The sequence below is a fragment of the Danaus plexippus genome, chromosome 10, assembly GCF_018135715.1.
Source record: "Danaus plexippus chromosome 10, MEX_DaPlex, whole genome shotgun sequence".
Taxonomy (NCBI): Eukaryota; Metazoa; Arthropoda; class Insecta; order Lepidoptera; family Nymphalidae; genus Danaus; species Danaus plexippus.
This window is the reverse complement of record NC_083543.1, coordinates 7,168,601-7,188,137: the sequence shown is the minus strand read 5'-3', so window position 1 is coordinate 7,188,137 and position 19,537 is coordinate 7,168,601. Positions and strand designations below refer to the sequence as shown.

The window sequence follows — 19,537 nt, the reverse complement described above, 5'->3', positions numbered from 1 at the left end:
AGCTTACTTCACTTGTAATTCACGTCACATATGTTGGTGATATGAATAAAAGCAAATGAAAAACTCTACTAGTTAATGAATTTTATTAAAAATCTCTGTTACAAATAAGCCTAAAACACATTTTATTATTGTAGAAAATTATTTTAAACGTTTATCTAAATTTTCTTTACCGCCTCTCTACATTCATCAGCTGCTAGTACGGGATCAAGTTTAACATTTTTATTAGTAGCTTCAATGTATTCCATAATTTCGTCAAGCATCTCACAATTACCGTATTCGATTTCGCTGTCAAATTCGTCGGCACCGGGTGGTTTAGCTGCCTTCATATTAGCGTAATCACAATCAAGATCGTCGGAGGCTTTGAATGGATTTCTGTTATCATTCGCCTCACTGGTTAAATCTTTTGTTTCTTCAGTAGTCAGTGCTTGCGTGCTGTTGTTCGGCGTGGTGTTTTTCAGCCAATCCTGACACGTTATAGACACGCTGGATGCGTGAGTGAATCCGTAATAATCGTCAACTTTTGAGTTCCTATTCGGTATGAACCCTGAATCATTGTCAGCGTCGGATCTCTCCAGGTAGTCGTACCCATCATTAGTTAGACCGTCTATCGTCTCGTATACTGGTTCTAGTATCTCAGCCAATCTCTCACTCGCTTGTATTGATATTATTTCAGCGACGTGTAAATTTGGTTTCATACTGTGACTGTAATCTTCCTTCGAGATGACTCCGGTACTGCAGGTTAGTCGTCTGTCCGTGCTCGTTACGTCACTCATCCTGGGATATTTATTTCCCTTTATTTTTGATGTTACAGCTATCTCTGTTTTCTTGTATGTAGCTTTTATGAGAGCTCGGACCTTGGGGTTGTAAGATAGAATTGTTAACAATTATTAGTAAGTCGAATTGAAAGTAGTTAAATATGTTTGATATAATTTTCTCAAATTATATTTTTACCAAAAAAAATTTAAAAGTATCTAATCTGTGCTCAAAAGATATTTCAAATATTTTATGTTTAATTGACACAATTTTTAACATAACACACATATTTCTATAGTTATTAAAGTTAAACCTCTTTACTTTTGTTAGCATTAAGTTTATTAGAGATGCTCTTTTTCTTGTAATAAATAAAATAAATAATACCTCTTTGTTAACGTAGCAATACAACATGGCGACTATGAAACCCTGCAATCCCTCTATAGAGTACGCCACGAAGTAATAAATCTGTTCCAATGTGCAGTTGTCGGTTTTGGGACGGATCGCAGTGAAAAGGAATTGAGTCCCAAATATTGGTATTAAGAACAGTGTCGCTTTCGTTGTGCTCCTAACAGTCATAAATTAATATTCAATTAAGATATATTTTTTATTCACTTTTATTATTTTTGTTTAATTTCATGTATATCTATTTATTATTAAACTTCATGGAATTGAGTTATCAGTAAGTCATATTTTATTTTCCAACCATATCATTAATGGCATTAGACGAACTTTACTTTTCATAAAACTGAAAAAAATTAATAACCAATTGATATTGGAATAAACTGTTAAAGATTTTTAGATGAAATATGTATTTAATACTATCCTTCTAAGAGAAACAAGATCTGTACATCTTTTATGTCGAAAAATGTTATACTGCTTTGAAAAAGAGCATGATGAATCTGAGTCTAAATTATTAGGGCCATAGCACACGGCGTATTTTAAACGCGCAGGCGACGCGCAGATGACGCCCTTACACGAGCTTCATACGAGTTTAGAACGCAACCTTATAACTAAAGGACACAATGCGGTCAGAAATACGCTTCTACTGCGCGTATACGCGTTTCATGTGCGCGCTTGTATCATCAATGCAAATGGATCAATCAGCGCCTACGACGCCTATGATGCGCGTTCCTTATAGGCGCTTCGCATGTGCGTATAAAATACGTCGTGGGCTATGGAGTATGGCCCTAATAATTTAGAATCAGATTCATCATTTTATTTTACAATCAGTGTGACTATAACGCTAAGGTTATTGTTAATTTGGCTCACAGTTGGTTGGCGTTCTCTGTGTTCCTGATATTAGTGAGCAGCACTCGCAGCACGTCCGCAAACAGCAGCGTGTTGACGAGCAGCACCAGAACCCGCGGCCCGTCCAGAGACCATTGGACGTGCGGCACAGTGTACACCACCCAACACGAGTGGTCGTTCAACAGAAACATCACCACCGACCACACCACCACCGGGATGGTACCAACCACTGACCACAATCAAGACCGCTTATAAAATACACACGACATTGCAACATCAATATATCTTCATTCAACTGTATACTAAATGGTTTAAAATAAATGTTATCTTAAAACAACATCGCCCTTAACAAAAGTTCGTATAATCAGACTATACTACATACGGCGCTAACTGTTATCCAGTCATAAACATGTTTTAGACATTAGGGTGCGGTTACATGGACTATCTGATATAAATGAATCACTAATAACGACTCGACCTTGTCATGAGGGTATATATATATATATATATATCATGTCAGTTCCTCACCAGCAACTATCCCGTAGAGATATCTGATGTCTATCTTCCGTCTGAACACAGCAACTATCCTCCTATGTAAGTAGATCCCCTCCACCAGCATACACACGAAGACAGCGTTGGAAGCTGCTCGTTCAAAGATAGAGACAACACGACACCACACCTCGTTACGAGACATCACTGTATTCTCCACCCCAGTTAGCTCGTCTATATAAATCTAATGATGAAGACGATTTTTCAATTAATGTAGTGGCGTACCAGATCTAAATTATATATACACAAAAATCTTCACCTCATACTTTGAGTAAATATATAAGAAAACGTCTTCATAAAATAACTAAACTGTATCATGTTAGTTAATTATTTTGAGATAACGGAATATACTTACCGCACTTCTGCTGATTATAACGAAAATGTTCCTTATTATAATGGCTATCAAAAGGTTCCTGTGCAACGCAACTCTGGTGATGCGTAATCTTTTGTAGAAGAAGAATATGAAGACCGCCGGCAGACAGGTGACTACAGACACCCCCAACATGGCCACGTAGAATTTATACCGAGCGAGGAGACGAGGAGTTACACTACATGTGGTGTAGTCCGTTTGGAGCTTCCACGTCCCGTTCCCGTGACATTCTTTATTACTGTAATCTGGAAAGAGTATTTTTAATAGCTTTCTCGCAACTCCGCCCGCGTTAACATCGGGTTGCGATCTGGTTAAAACAATACATATAGCAACCCACGTTGATAATATTTTCATTTTAAATAATCTATACACCGCGTGCAGCACCATCTGCCACTATGAATTGTGAATTTTAAGCACTGACGGGGCTCCATACAGATGCATTCAAAAAAATGCTTTAAATCCGGTCCAGTCGTTTAGGAGTTTAGCGAAATGCACGCGTAGATAAAAAATAAACAATTAGTATTCCGATAATTTATCGTTTTAAATACGAGTAAAAATCTTACGAGTGCATGTAGGTCCTGAATTTGAGTAAGCGAATTCTGGGCAGTCAGACCATGCGGTTGTTCCGCTGTCTGTAGGTGGCCAACACGTCCAGCCGTCGAAAGTTGCTGCACACTGATTATCTATGTAAAATAATTTCAAAATCATTTTCGTTCTGTATCAGAAAAACTATATACATAACATTATACTTTTTATAAGACTTAAAAAATTGTTAAAAACCTGAGTCAATACAGATGTTTTAAGTACATGATGATATTATGATAATTTCCTTTCTTACTCAATAGCTTTTGAAGCTTTATGTTCACGAAATAGATTTTAAATTTACTTTAAACCTTACAGTTTTATATTCATTGATTTTTAATTCCTATTATTCGTTCGTCTCGTACTTACTCAAAGAGGTATTCAAATTATATAAGTAGTTCTTCTAATACAACGTTCCAAAGACCAGCCAGAATTTTTTCCTCCAAAATATTACTATAGAATTAAAATCATCTAATTGAAATACAGTAAAATGATATTTCAGAACCGTATGCAAATAATCAACGTAAGAATATCAAAATCAATTTATTTCACCGTTATGATTTCCATTCATAAAATGACTGCAACAATAGCTCGCGGCGTAATAACACTTCTCCCAGCGTCCCTGTGCTGATGGTACCAGCGAGTTCCTGATGATAGTAGCCACTTCCTCGATGTTTGGATCGAATGGAAAACACCCACAAGTGCCATCCTCTTTGGCCTGAAATATTCATGTCTTCGTAATTCTATAAACATTTATCGATCAGTCTATATCGGTCATATCAGCGTTTTTGCGATTTAATTAAACAAATTAACACAACGTTGTGAGACTCATTATGTTTTTTTTTTCATAAAATAGGATAACTGTTATAATACCCTATTTATTATCTTATTTGTTTTCCTTTATTTAGTCTATTTGAATCTTATTTGATGAATTAAATTGCAAATTACAAAATTACAAGTTTCCAAATACATGATACAAATATACCTACCATACCTACTTTATCCTGTGCTACTTACTAGTAAAGTAAAATTATTAAACATGTACTCAGTGATTAGTATCTGTCTCTATCGGGTTACATAGATGTATAACTATAGATATGTTAAAACACATTGTACAAATCTAATCTATACAACGACATACAAACGAATCTAGCGTGTGATCGCTTTAAAGATTACGAATAGTGCTACCTACATATAACTAGTTTGGTGTTTGTTAATCGTAATACTGTGTCGGCCAAACGATAGCACATTAATACTAAGAAATCAGAAAGTGTCTCAAATACACTTAAAACTATTATGGAAACATTTTAAAACACATTGATTAAATTCATATATTCAAGATAATAACTATTTTATTATTTTTATTGGAAATCAAAGATACGAACGGCCGCCAAAATTCTTTGAACAATATCAATATGTATTACAAGGTAATTGTAAAAAACTGAGAATTATTATGGTACGTCATATAAAAAAATAGTAAAAGTCTTGTGTAGTTCCGTATGCTAACCAAAAATTTTGCATCATTATATTACATACAAAGCTTTTATTATGCAAACTAGGAGTATGTTAAAGAAAATCATTGTATTTCGTGCATCAAGATGGCTTGAATAATTTGGTGAGTGCCTGAGTTATACAAATATATTCTACGACTCTGCTTATTAGGTATTCAACAATAAACAAACTACTGGTTTCATATTAAACTTAAACAAAATCGCATCTAATCTTTTACAAATCGGCAATCTAAAATAGATCATATAATTATTAGCATTGAGTGCTTTTTCTTCCCATTCTGTTTTGTTTATTCTACGAGAACAAATATAACTAAATAAAAAAAATTGTATATAGTGTAGGTACCCACAATTTCCAAGCATGGAGCAAACTGGTTTCCATAAACACAGCGGGCATTCAAGTTGATAGGGTTGGATCCGCCTTGGTATAAGAAATTGGGTGTGTAAACAAGACAACCTCTTCCTGCCACCCAGCGGAAGACTTGCTCACTGTACCAATTGTTTCTGTAGTTACAATTCTTACTATTGTATATAGGAATAGTTTCCGCTGGCTCCTGTGATATTAAAGATAATTAAATAATTAAATCTATTTTGCCATAAATATACATTATATATTATATATTAAATTAGCAACAATAACAGATTGCTGCAATACAAATTGTCGCTGCGTTAATGAATTTGTATAACAGGAAGAAAAATCTAGATATTTTCGAAAAAGAATAAAAATTTTGTCTAAATTCATAATTTAGGAATAACTAAAGTTTTTCATTGCATTATTTTCCTATCAACAAAGAAATATATATGTATATATAAGAAGAGCTATCGAATAATAACTGGAGTAACTCCTCATTATCATCGTCAGACTCACTTCACAGATGTATAAATTCGGCTTCTCACAGGACAGCTTTTCATTGCTCTGAACAGCGACCCTTGGCGTACGTTGATGCCAAACGCTGAGGTCAACTCTAACTGGATTCAGTCCGTTGTTGTAATAACAATCGACCTGAAAATTCTATATTTAATACATATTTCTGCTCATAAAGGAGACATTGCAATATCAATCAATGTGATGTCAAATATTAATAGAACGCTTATTCATGAATCAGCTATATAAATGAATGTCACTGTACCTAAACACTTTCTTATCTGATTGCGACATTATTTTATTTTTAATTTAACACCAAAGTATGTTGGAAATAAGGAGAAAACAAACAGAAAAAACCAAAGGTTGTGTTATCGCTAAGTGGGGATTTTGTCGACAATCTTAAAGCTGAATAACACATATAAAGTTTTCTTAGCAACAAAATTATGTGTAATCTTTCGTTCGTTAGAATTTTGCGATTAAGGTAAATTTTCTAAGTGTTGCATATCAAACTCCAAAAAGCTTACCTAAAAAAAATCTTCTTTTTCATCATATCAAAATTTAAAAATAATTATGTAAGGGCTTAAGCCAAAAAATGTATAACATTTTATAGTGCTAGTAAATAAATTAGTCAAAAATAACATTGATATCGATAAAACTACTCATTAATATATATATGAGTCCGACGAATTTTTAATAGGTTATGCTTTGAGTTAGCAATCTGACGCTCATGTTAAAGTGAATGTCTCATCAGCTTTTTAAAACATGAAAAACAAATGATCTATCATGATTAAATTAAAAGGAGGAAAATGTCTTTTCTCTTTTGACAATACGTCATATCTTTAAACAAATAGAATCATTGAGAAAACGAATGGAACAATCAATTAATTTTGAGAGTAACAGGTTTAAAGATAAAAAATACTGAATTCTTCAATGTATTGGTATGAACACATTCTTGAATAGTGATGCGTTGTAATTAGATACAGTGGCTTGGACAAAACTATTTTATTAAAAAGAGGTAACATCTTAAAAACAATTTACACATTATATAACATATATGTACCTGATAAAAAACAATCCACAGAACATAACCATATATAAATGTCTTAATTTCCCACATCATTTGAATCGACACTTTTACAGAACTTTGAATCCATTATAACACACGATGATAGAATTGTCCAGACTAGTCCAGCTTCAGTTGCATTGTAAATCGCCGTTGAGAAACATTCCGCTGGAGAAAAAATAACAACAGGCTTTGTATCTCAAGCTCAACATTGATATTTTCATTTGCCACCGCACTTGTAATTGTAAAAGACAACTGTTTACAAATTATTGTCGACGCAATCTATTGTTATCTGAGATTAATCACCGAATTGACGTGATTTGTCTTATCTAAATTCAACCTGTGTATTGAATTCGATTAATTTATTGCCTTCAAATAAAATTTATTCATTCGAAACATAAAGAATTATTTTATCTATATGTTTTATCTATATGTATGTCTAGCTCTAAAAAGATTTCATATTCAACTTCTTTCTTTCTAATAAAGTAATATACCTGATATTGTAAAAAAGGAAACGATTGAAATTTAAAATAGATTTATATTTGTTCACCGAAGAGACGATTGAACAACTTAATCAATAGGAACAACTAAATCTGTTAGAGCTATGAAAGATTATTAAAAAGATGCAAGAGTTTCTTTGAGTGAGAAGACTTCTTCATTACGTCATCTGAATAGAAAAAAAAATTATCCTATATTAAGAACAAACTAATAAGTAAGAGAAGTGTGTTCAAAATTGCATCACAAACAAACAATCCTTATCCTATTTTGTTTCAAAATTAATAAAACTACATAAAAAAAAAACATTTTATTAATTGAGAACTCCTTGTTGTTTAATGATATCATAAGCAAGAATAACATCCACATTTCTAATTTAGAATCGAAAAAAATATATTAAAAAAATAAAAAAATGGGGTAAACGAACGTATAAAACGATAACCTTTTCAATTTGGGTAATGGTATGAAAGATACGACATTTTTTTATTAAATTATTTTTAGAAATGAACTTAGTTGATTGCACCAGAAATTAAGATATGAGGTCTGTACCAATTTACAAACAAATCAATGGCAATGTGTTGTCTACATTATTATTTTATTTTATCTGTTCCCCTTAGGACAAGCTTTAACACATTGCACTATAGTAATAATGTATATAGGAGAGGTTCATTGGCATAAAGATAAATTAAATAAAATGAAGCCGTTAAAAATAATTGACATTCTTTGGATCAAATATTCTTACTTAAATACTAACTTAACAGAACATAATTAAATAGATAGGTATTTAAACATAAAATAATAATGATGTATAAGAAATACATCATTATTATTTTATATTTAAATAATTTAAACGAAATTAATATATAATATCCTTATTATTAGTTTCTATTGTGCTACATACGGAGCGTTTAGAGTTCTTCGTTAATAACTCATTATAGCATCAACGTAGATTGTTTCACGAGAAACGGGAAAACGGGAAACGCGTCGTAGGTAGTATAACGATGCCACAGTATTATAATAAGCTTAATCATACTTCTATGATATGATATGATATGATATATGACATCTTCCAAAACGTTTACAAGCATTTCCATATCGTCTCTATGTGATCACTGCTATTATGAAGAATGTAAATAAATTTTACAATAGAAATACTAAACATGAATTCTTACTAATAACGCATTAAAAAAGAAAATATATATGAAAGTATATTTACATAATCAGCATTATTTAAATATAATTCTAAAAGCAACTAAAGGCCTTAAAAACGACCGTCCCAAATCACCAATTTACATGACAGACAATAATTGTTACTGCCAGTTTTCTTATAGTACCCTTACCCTAAGTCAAACTAATACGTAGATTTGTCAGTATTTCATTTATAGACTGATGATCTAATGATGATGACTGATGATGAATGATGATGATGATGCTATCAGTGAAAAAATTAGTTAATAAAAAATATAAAATTCGAATTAAGTTTGACGTTGCATACTCATCGTAAGGATGTTGATTAAATACCTTTAAATCTATTCAAACACTTGTGAAACCCGTATTAATGGTATGATAATATGTAACATTGCTCCATAAAATCTATTAGGCGTTTCTTAAGACCGACTCATTAAATTGAAAGTTATATTCTATAGCTACAATCTGGAAAGAGAATTGACAGAAAATAAAATATATAAGCTAATTACGTTCCAGTTATTATTTATTGTAAACAAAAAATATTCCAGTTAACGATATGAAATTTTAAATTATAGATTAGTTCTATTTCAAAGACATATCTGTAATAAGTATAATTTTAATGTAAGTAACAATGAAAAAGGGGTCAACGTATGTAGATTATAAATTTTATATTTGGAAAAAATAGTTAACTGAAAAGAGTTTTATGATTTTTAATCGGTACACAACTTGTTGATAATTAAATTCTGAAAGAATTTTGTAAATGTTAAATTAAAAAACTAAATTAAATTAAATTAAATTAAAAACTTACATTCATTTTATTCTGAAAGACATTTTATTTGGCTACAATGTTATATTTATTCGAACAATGGAAATGCTATTTTCAAACCATACAAAGAAAAAAAATATGTTTACGTACAACAAAAGGTAAAAAGAATATTATCTAGTTAGCGATACAATAGATAAGGTCTCTACAATGTATCTTACAATGGTTCATGTTAGAGATGGTACGACTTCTTATACTCACACTGAACTGCTAACCTTTATGCTAAATGTTCCTGTTTGAGAAATTATCTAAGCAATAGTTAAAATGATCGGAAAATCGAAGACTAGCAAAATATATTAACGAATATAAGAGATTGCTTGGAAGTTATAAAAATCAGATATGAAATACATATCTTGTAGGCGGACAATATTTAAAGCTACTATATACCTTTGTTAAACAATATAATGACTTATTTTTAATAAAACTAGGTCTAATATAGAATTCTGTTTAATTTTCTAGGCGAATTAATGTACCCATGTTGGTATGGTTCACAGAGAAAGCGTTATCTTGTGACACGTGTCGTTTTATAAGTTGACCTCTCCGTTGAAACGTATAAGATATGATCTAATTAAGGTCCAAACAATTTTCAATAATTAATCCGCCTTATATACTTAACTATGCTTCATTAAATACGATATGAGCTTTGTAAAGTGTAATTTTGTATAAATATATGACATTTCATTGCATAAACGGGATTATTTTAGTGACGCATAAAATTCTTTATAGTGTGTTCGATCTTTATTTACGTATGTCATTTTATTTCAAATATTTAGCCATATTTATAATTCGCGAACTTCAAGAATTGTCCCAATTCGTGCTTAGTGCAAGTTTGCATAGCCACACTGCATACGACGCTGTCTCCGTTTTTCTATACTCTATACTTTATACCTATTATGTATTAATTTCTTTATCTTTTGTAACACATCTTATAAATCGAAGTTATTGATATATAATATAAAAAAAAAAAATGAAAAAAAAACGGCTATCTAATGTTTCAGTTCTACTATGAAATATGTACTTATGTTGTTTATGTTTATTTACGCCGAAAGATGGAAACGCGGTTGTATAAATTGAAAAACGAGATCAATATAATTTATACGAATATAAAATTCATATTAAATCGAAAATAACCGGTTAAATTTAAATTTTATGTACGCAAAAGACATTCAAAAGATAACCAATGAAATTATCGTTTAAAAATCCTTCTAAAGATAAATTTTTGTACGTTTTAATGGCATATATTTGTACAATAACTCAATAAATTATGATTATTTAACTCAGAATCAATTGTGACATTTAAAAATTATATATGAAAGAATTTTTTCCTAACATCAGAAGAAACTTGTCTCAACACGTATGTTGATTTATTATTTAGAATGGACTGAAAGGGATTTTAGATACAAGCAGTGGTTAACATTACCAAAAATAAAGAAAAACAGTACAAATACAATGTAATTTTAACATTAAAAACAATATTATTAATATCAATATCGCTTTTAAATTAAACATATTTTTTGTTAGTCGATATTTTTTAATAAAAATACGTTTTTGGATTCCCAAAGCATAAAACGATAACAAAGTTTTACAACATTTTTTTTTATTTATTAATTTTAATTTTCGCCGAAGTTTATTAAATTAGATTAACTAAAACGACATAATAAAACAGTTTCATTTCAATAAATAATATGTAACAAATGTAAAATTCAATTATATTTTTTAATACATAGTAATAAATAATAAATGTATAATTTCTCATTAATTACCATTTACATAGTCCATTTACACTTCGACCAACCTAGACGTTGAAGGACGAAACTATATGAGGCTGTTTTTTTACACAAACATAAACGGAGGCGTTGCTTCTTGTTATTGCTTTCAAGGAATTTTGGCAAAGATAATATATATCTACATTTTATTCTTATTATTTAGTCTTTAATAACATCATATGATAAATATAAATAACAAAACCAGCTAATAATAATATTTATGTTATTATTAAACATGTTTTCATACGTACTCGTGATAAGATATTGTGATGTAAAAAATATTCTCTAACCTAAAATCAATTTGTTGTTGCTATTATGACTTTCAACAAAAGGTTCAGTAAATATATCAACTGTGATGTCATTTGTTATTTTTATTTTTATTGAGAAGGTTTTACTAAAAATTCTCAAGTAATTAATAATTCAAGTAAATATCACAATGGTGATGTTTTCCATAAAAATATTGTTTTCGACTAAATTCGATTCGTTAATATTAAGCGATAATCAGTGTTGATAATTCCTTACATATTACTTACACAACCGTCTAATGAGTTCTTTGAAAATGTACTCAGTATTATGATAAAATTCATAAGGAAGCTTAAATAATGTTCTTTTTATATAAAACATATTTAGTATATAGAACCAGTCGTAAAGGAAGATTGAGGTACATACACGGCCGTAAAAGATGGTGCCGAGGTCCGTACGAAACGATTTTCCTAAGGATCGAAACACAACCTTTGAACCATAGCTTCCAATATCTTTTATGGTGTTAAGAGAAAGACAAAAAGAATATAATCTTCAGTTCTAGTTACAGGCAACTCTCTTGTTGATAGAGAAATTTTCTTTCAGGTACGGACAGCTCATTGTTCTAGTCTATCATTCGAAACCATTCCTCACCAGGGGACAAGTTACTGTCATGGTGTAAGAACAATACACATGACAAAGCTCAGTAAAGATTGGTGACGCCTGTAACATAAATCATAATGTTAACCGAACATCTCAGGGCACGATTTTCGGTCCTCATCATTACATACCCCATGTAAAATGTAAAGGGTCGGAATAGGGAAAGAGCAACCAGTTCTCTCACTCATTGGACGAAACGCAGTCATTAAAGACTACTTCACACCGATCTTCTGTGAGAGGGTGGCAATTCCCCAGTCGAGGCAGCTCATGTTCGAGCTGCAGTAACTTGAACAGTTTAAAGCTATTAAACAAGTGAAACATATCAATTGTTGACCATACCTATCTCATATCAGCCGGACGTGATACGCAGGTCCTGGTTTACGATCCAATGTGATTTAAATAATCATTTGAAATAGTCAAACGAAGTCGATTTAGTTTTAAACAGAAACAAATATTAACTGTTATATTAACAACAGTTAAAATAAAAGACCTACGAAGAGACAACCATTGATACATAGCTTGGACTTACAATCAACTAATTTGCTAAAGTAGACTCAACCGGAACCTGCAAATAAACTACGTTAGTCTAAAACTTAGAGCGATAATCGCAAAATTTTCATAGCAACTACCTTCCACCAGGTAGGCAGCCTGCTCGTTTGCCGCCATTTAAATAAAAAAATATATAAATTTCTGTTACTACTGTACAATCATTACTTTAGCCGACGGCATATTAAACGTAATGTCGAGTTATGCGAATACATGTAAATCGCACTTGCGTCAAATATAACTTAGAGTTACGAATTTTACACAATAAAAAACTATTCTGCATAAATGATAAAAGACAGTCAACGAAATGTTTGGTTTTTCAAAGATTTCGATTATACAATAGATTTTAAAAATAAGGTATATGTTTAATCAGTGAGCAATACTTAAAAAAAATCTGAAACACAATAGAAATAAAATGAATACAGGCAAAACAATAATGAATAAATAAAGACTTGTTAGGACGATATCGCAAAATGTAAGGAATTAGAACATAAAAAAATGGTACCAAATTTATCGATCAATTAGCAATAACTTTGAAATTCAGCCAATAACTTATTTAAAATAAGACAATCAAGATTAGTTAAAGTAAAACTGTATATCTATTTAACAAACCACTTCCTAATAAATATATTAATACAGATTTCTGCAAAAAAAAAATTACCATTTTACCTACTATCGGACACCAGTATACCTTAATTTCAAATATTTGCAGGTTTTGTTAGGAAACATTTTTCCCTATACCCACATTGATTACACCAAATTTAAAATTACTTTCAATTTATTTTAATTAAAGTATAAAATTAAAAAGTAAGTAGATTAAATTGTTAATTTTGCAACGATTATGGCGTTTTGCGAAACTCGAACCACTTTATAATAGTATGTACCCTATCTTAAAACTTGTTCTTGTTGTAATTTGGTTTAAATGGAAAAAAAATAGTTCTATTCCTTATACTGTATTTCCTTGTGGAATCCAGTATACATAATTTATTACCTATTTGTTTTTCTTGATAACACTCTCTGCTACATTTTGGAAGTAATTTTGGAATTTATATTAACCTTCTTTATCGCCTGCTTTATGTTGAATACAAAAAAAAATAATTATTATAACTTACATCTTCTTCTATTTTAAGCCTTTTTTGCTTCATTTTCACGATTTTCTACATCCCAAATTTCTTTATCTATCATTTATAGTATCAAAAGTCTAGAGACGAGCATGTGATCAGACGTGCGTTGAAGATCCATATCAAAAGCTACAGAATTTGACGCGGAATATATTTAATTATTTGTTTTTTATGCTAAAGGGAGCAATCGAGCAGACGGACTACCTGATGGAATTAGTACGGTCGCATCGCCCATGGATCTCCGCAACATAGTTTTGCGGATGTGTTGCCACCCTTGATTGGGGAAGAGAGGGAGGAAATAGTGGGAAAGGTCAACCGGTTCTCTCACTCATCGGACGAAACGCAGCCATTAAAGAAAACTTCACGCCGACCTACTGGGAGAAGGTGGTACTTCCCCAGTCGAACCAGCACATGTTCGACCTGCAGTAACATGATCCCAACTAGGCCTTACCACTTCAAAAGTACTTTATTATTCATATCATAGCAAGATTCCTTTGATTTTCACAGGTCTATTCTGTGCCTGCTCGTAATGCAAAATTATGTGTTTTTTAATCAATAAGGTTCAATTTTCTCATAGTAACATTTTATTACGCAAAAACAATTGAATGAGTTTAATCATGTTTGTAACAATAAAGATGTGATGAACTTATACTTAAATTAAAAATTAAATAGAAAACGTGGAATTAAATATTCATCGATAGGAGCAAGAATCAAAGTTGAAACCTGCAATTTGCGGTATATTGAAAGATATCGGAGAGCAACCAGAACGCAATATCTCGGTTGCAGGTTCCAATCTCGCCTATGTCGATGAATTTTTCATATTAAAATATATAAAATACATAATTCATTTGATGAGATCTAAGACTTTCGCGAGTTTTATTCATCTAACTGAAACTAATTTTTTTAACGCGTGCTTTATTTTTTTGTTAAAACTACATACTCCCGATTTTTCTGTTATTTTTCAGCAACCGTTACCACGGACGGACGAGTTGTCGCCGAAAAATATTAGTTTCATTTAAATACATAATTCATTGGCTTCTATCATTAATATATTGTGTATCGAAACTGTTAGGTACATGTCCTGTTTGTGTTATAAATGAATGTGCCATAGCTTAGAAATAGCTACGTATTTCGTAGGCTGTAAATACAGTAATGTATAAATTAACTTGGACTTAGAGTCAGTCACTAAAACATGGTAAAATTAAAAAAAAAAGTATTTTCCTGATGCTCTATCTTTTACAAAAACAAAATAACAGAATTAAGAAAAATCTTTGTATTCCTGGTAGAAACATACTGTAAAAGAGATAATTAGAAATAAAAAGATTGCTTTGGTCCAAACCGTTTCCTCTTAATTTAGTCAAAATCTATATGGCCTTGTTGTTAAAGAATTGTAACAAATATTATCAATAACTCTCATAAAATAATAGCTTTTTTTGTATAATACGAGATATACTCTGACCTTCCTCTCAGATAAAATATCTGACATTTTGTATAAGGAATAACAATATTCAAATCAATTCTCATCCAGAATATAGCATTCATAATAGAGATTTTATTATACTTAACGGTAGTAAATTATTTAATTGTTTTTAAATATTTATGACATAAACTCACCGACAAAAGGTAGCGCACGATGGCTAAGTTGCAAAAGCAGATTGAACGCAATATCCACAGATTGCACGTTCGATTCCTGCTCGCGTTGATGAATTTTACAAATTCTCTATTACATTATTTAAGATTGGTTTATTGTTAAAGAAATATTATACAAAAACAACGCAATGTTTCCGAAAGTTTTAACCCATAGAAAATATTAAAATAGATTAATCAACATATTTCCATCCTTGTTTGCAATAAATCGGTAATAATTATCAAAAAGCATTTTAAATATTTATCAAATCCAAACTTTCAGGGCGTTAAAAGTTAATAGTAAACATTAATTAAAAATTTATAGGTGCAAGACGTCATCGATATTTATTTAGTTTCTCGAAAAATCTTATGAATAATACTATGAAATGTATAAAAAAAAAAGTATTCTTTATATAAGGTACTTATGATCTTCCTAATTCCTTTTAAAATGTCCCTTTAACCGCCAAACTCTTAATTGTGTATTCTGTTACTTAGGACATATTAATCGCACAGACATATTTATTTACTTTATACATGTATCGTGTAATTTTAACGAATTATATACCTATAATTTATAACCTTAACCTTTTATGATAACAAGATAGACAAGAGTTTGAAATACACGATCTTCGCAATCCCGCGGAATATGGCGTAATGCAGATATGAATTAGATATAACAAAAAAAATATACGACACTCAATCAGCAATAACTTAAATTGAAATAATCTGACTAAACATTACAGATTATTAAACATACATATTCCTACAAATGTTAACTAGGTGTAAGATGAGAGTTACCTGTTCAAATAATAATAATAATATCTTTATAAAATTCCTTATTTTTCATAAAAAAATTCCATTTTAATTCCAAAGAACAGATCCTCAAAACAATTTTTTTAGGAATATTTTTTTTATTTGATAAAGTTACTCTGTCACACTTTTATGTCGTCTCTCTTGAAAATTAACGATATTTGTAGATCTATAAAATAAATAAAAAATGGTACATATTTCTCTTGTAACCATGTCGCGTATTTATAATGTGGTTTATTTTACCATAACATTAATTTTGTCTATAACATTTATTGACTGTTTATAGATAAAAAGTTAAACATTATCGTATAAATAAAATTCATCGTAATATAGGCCACTGTGGCCTAACCTGCTAACACACGATGACATAGGAATTTGTGTTATCTTTATTATTCATATAATTTTCACAACACTTATTAATAAGTTTCCAGTATGAATACAAGGAAATTACGTAGACTTAATTAATAAATCAAAGATAACTAAAAACGAAACAAATACGAAACTAAAAAAACGAATTTTTTTTATGTCATGTTTTTATGCATTATATAATAATTGCTAAATAGATTCTATATTTAAATGTCTGTTGACAGTCATAATCTAAAATTATAACCGTTTATTTTTTTTACGGATATAAACAAACACAATATAATTTTCTAACTAAAAAAGTCAATTGGTTTTAATTTGATATAAATTACAGCTTTCATTTTAACTTTATTATGTTTAATTGTATATAATTATTAAAATTAAATATTTTGCCAGACAATTTAACAACCACCGGATAAAATTGACGATAAAAAGTGTGATTTTAAACAATCTGTCCATGACGTCATTCAACTCCGTAGTAAATCATTTGTTACGTAACATAAATCTTAATCAATTCTCCAATGACGATTTCGTGTCAAAAGTCATTGTTCGGTTTGGTTGAATAAAATCATTATTTTATCTTAAAACTTATTCAACTAAAAATTGTTTCTTTTTTTCTTAATTTATTATACGTCTATTAAGTTTTAAATACAAAATTCTACAAGAAATCGTATTCTTATTTTTATGTCTAACGTTGGATTTTTAATTTCATATTTATAATCGTTGCCATACTAAAAAGAAATAGCTATTTAACAGCATTTAATCAGAAAAGCACTGAAAAATGAAAATATTGTAATGTTTAAATTTGGGGATAATTAAAAAACACGAATAACGAAGCTTGTTAATATTTTTAGTACTTACACTTACTATAAAATTATATTTTTTCATACAGGGAGCCTGTTTAACTCAAATCGTTTATAAAGGAAACACTCTTTACCAAGATATGCCACACAATTTTCTACAAATCCTTATTGTGTAGTTCAAAATCATTATATTTCTATGTATAGAAATGTTTCCTGTAGGAAACAAGTGTGGTTTGATTTTATGAAAACATAATGCGACTAGTTTTTTTTTGTAAATCATAGTTACTTGACTGTAAAACGGTAAATTGGAAAATTAATATGATAGTTTGAAAAGAAATAGCAGCCATATTTAGATAGGTTTGTTAATCAAAAAATAACGTATCTAAAAGTTATTTTTAAGAAATCTTCGACAACAGTTATCCCATTTACGTTAAATTAAATAACAACAAATGTTAAGGTCCAGTTGATTTCTGCGTCCTTGGAAGATAGATTTTGTTCCAAAAGTATTGTCGCCTTAAATATTAATAAAAAATATTTGAAGTGTTATAAATTAATAATTATCTACAAATAAAAAAGATGGCGCACCATTATAAAATTATACATAATGCAATATTATAACGATTACATGATGATAGTATAGACGAATGAACTATAATAAAAATAAAAAAAGTAATAAGTAAAAACCAGTTTCATATTCAAATGTCTGTGGATGTAATCATTTTTCTATAGAGTTTTATAAACATGTCACAAAAGCATAAAATATATTATAAGCAAGTGATAAGGAACACTTCGTTCGTACGTATACATTTGCATGGTAATTCGTTTTAGTAAAGGCTTATTATTAATTGCAATATCTGAATAACTAAATACGTATGCGTGAAAAAGTTAAAAAATATATATAATATTTTAAAAATTATTTTCATACTGACTGTATTATACATAAATCTTTAATTAAATAAGGAATATGGAAAAAAACAATTCATTGTAGCGGCATATCATCATTTTAGGCCCAAGGGAAATTAATGAGATTGCATCCTCTCCAAACATTAATATATGTAGAAACACAAAATATTGCATTAGTAGCATAATAATATTACTTCTTAATATAAATCATAGTTCTATACTTATCCATCTATTATAGTAGACGTTCGAAAAACGTAGTACATTAAAAAACAAATGCGAGTCGGACTCGCACATGAAGGGTTCCTTAGCAGCAAGGAGATGACATATTATAAAAGTTTAATGTCTTAACTTTTATATTATGTAATATACTTCGTAAGAAACCTTAATGTCTTTTTTAAAGCCCTATCTATAGACACACATCACGTATAGGTTAGAAGAAAAAAAAATTTTTTTTAATTAGTTCCATGTATGGAGGGGGGCACCCTTTTAATTTTTAAATTTATTAATTTTTATTCAAAATTCGAATAGCGGTTACCAGAATACATAAACATACAAAGTTTCAACAGTTTCAGAAATAAATGGCTGTGACATACGGACGCACGGACGGACAGACGAACAGACAGACGAACAGACAGACATGAAGAATCTATAAGGGTTCTGTTTTTTGCCATTTGGCTACGGAACTCTAGAAAGAATGTTTATTTGCACAATATCACTTCCCTTAAAAAGTTTTTAAATCTGTATACTTTTCAACCGTTTTCAATTATAAAATAAAATTTTAATAATATTATAACAATATTATTATTAATAGACATCCCTTCAGGAGACTTATTAAAAAGCGTCACAACCAAACGTCCAGTAAATGTTAAATTAAAATGAAAATTACAAGTAATTATAAAAAAACATAAAATATGGAAGCTTCATTATTTTGGCATCTGCTTACCTTAATTCTTTGGACACAGGAGGATATTTAGAACGTAGACAACCTATAGCCATATTTGCTTTCTCTGACACTCGTTTACTCACAAATATGAAATATCCTTTCGTTTTGTCATCTCGGCAACTAACACGGCGATTATTAATGATAAATTAAGATTCAAATTGACTAGAATCACACAAATGAGACATTTTTAATACTTACAATGTTTTCGCTTTTTAAATAACAGAATATTTTGATACGAAAATATTCAAAACTTATAGCCACAGATTTATTTTCATATGAATTACACTTCATGATTACTTTCATAACAAACCT

At 30.0% G+C, this 19,537-nt stretch overlaps 1 protein-coding gene across 2 annotated transcripts; it reads right to left on the bottom strand.

The window, feature by feature from the left end:
• Positions 1–75: 75 nt before the first annotated feature.
• Positions 76–19,509, bottom strand: LOC116767069 (calcitonin gene-related peptide type 1 receptor-like). 2 transcript variants are annotated; one of them, XM_032657224.2, is made up of 11 exons: positions 19,226–19,509; positions 6,936–7,106; positions 5,879–6,022; positions 5,361–5,564; positions 4,055–4,220; positions 3,484–3,603; positions 2,906–3,165; positions 2,530–2,734; positions 2,023–2,230; positions 1,138–1,318; positions 76–854 (listed from the first exon to the last, which is right to left on the bottom strand). In XM_032657224.2, exons 2-11 carry the CDS (start codon positions 6,993–6,995, stop codon positions 156–158), a joined length of 2,247 nt encoding a protein of 748 aa, XP_032513115.2. In that variant the 5' UTR covers positions 6,996–7,106; positions 19,226–19,509; the 3' UTR covers positions 76–155. The 2 variants fall into 2 exon arrangements, with proteins under 2 accessions (XP_032513115.2, XP_032513116.2); XM_032657225.2 differs by lacking the exon at positions 19,226–19,509 and having other exon boundaries at positions 5,879–6,013; positions 6,936–7,289.
• Between the last annotated feature and the right edge of the window lie 28 nt (positions 19,510–19,537).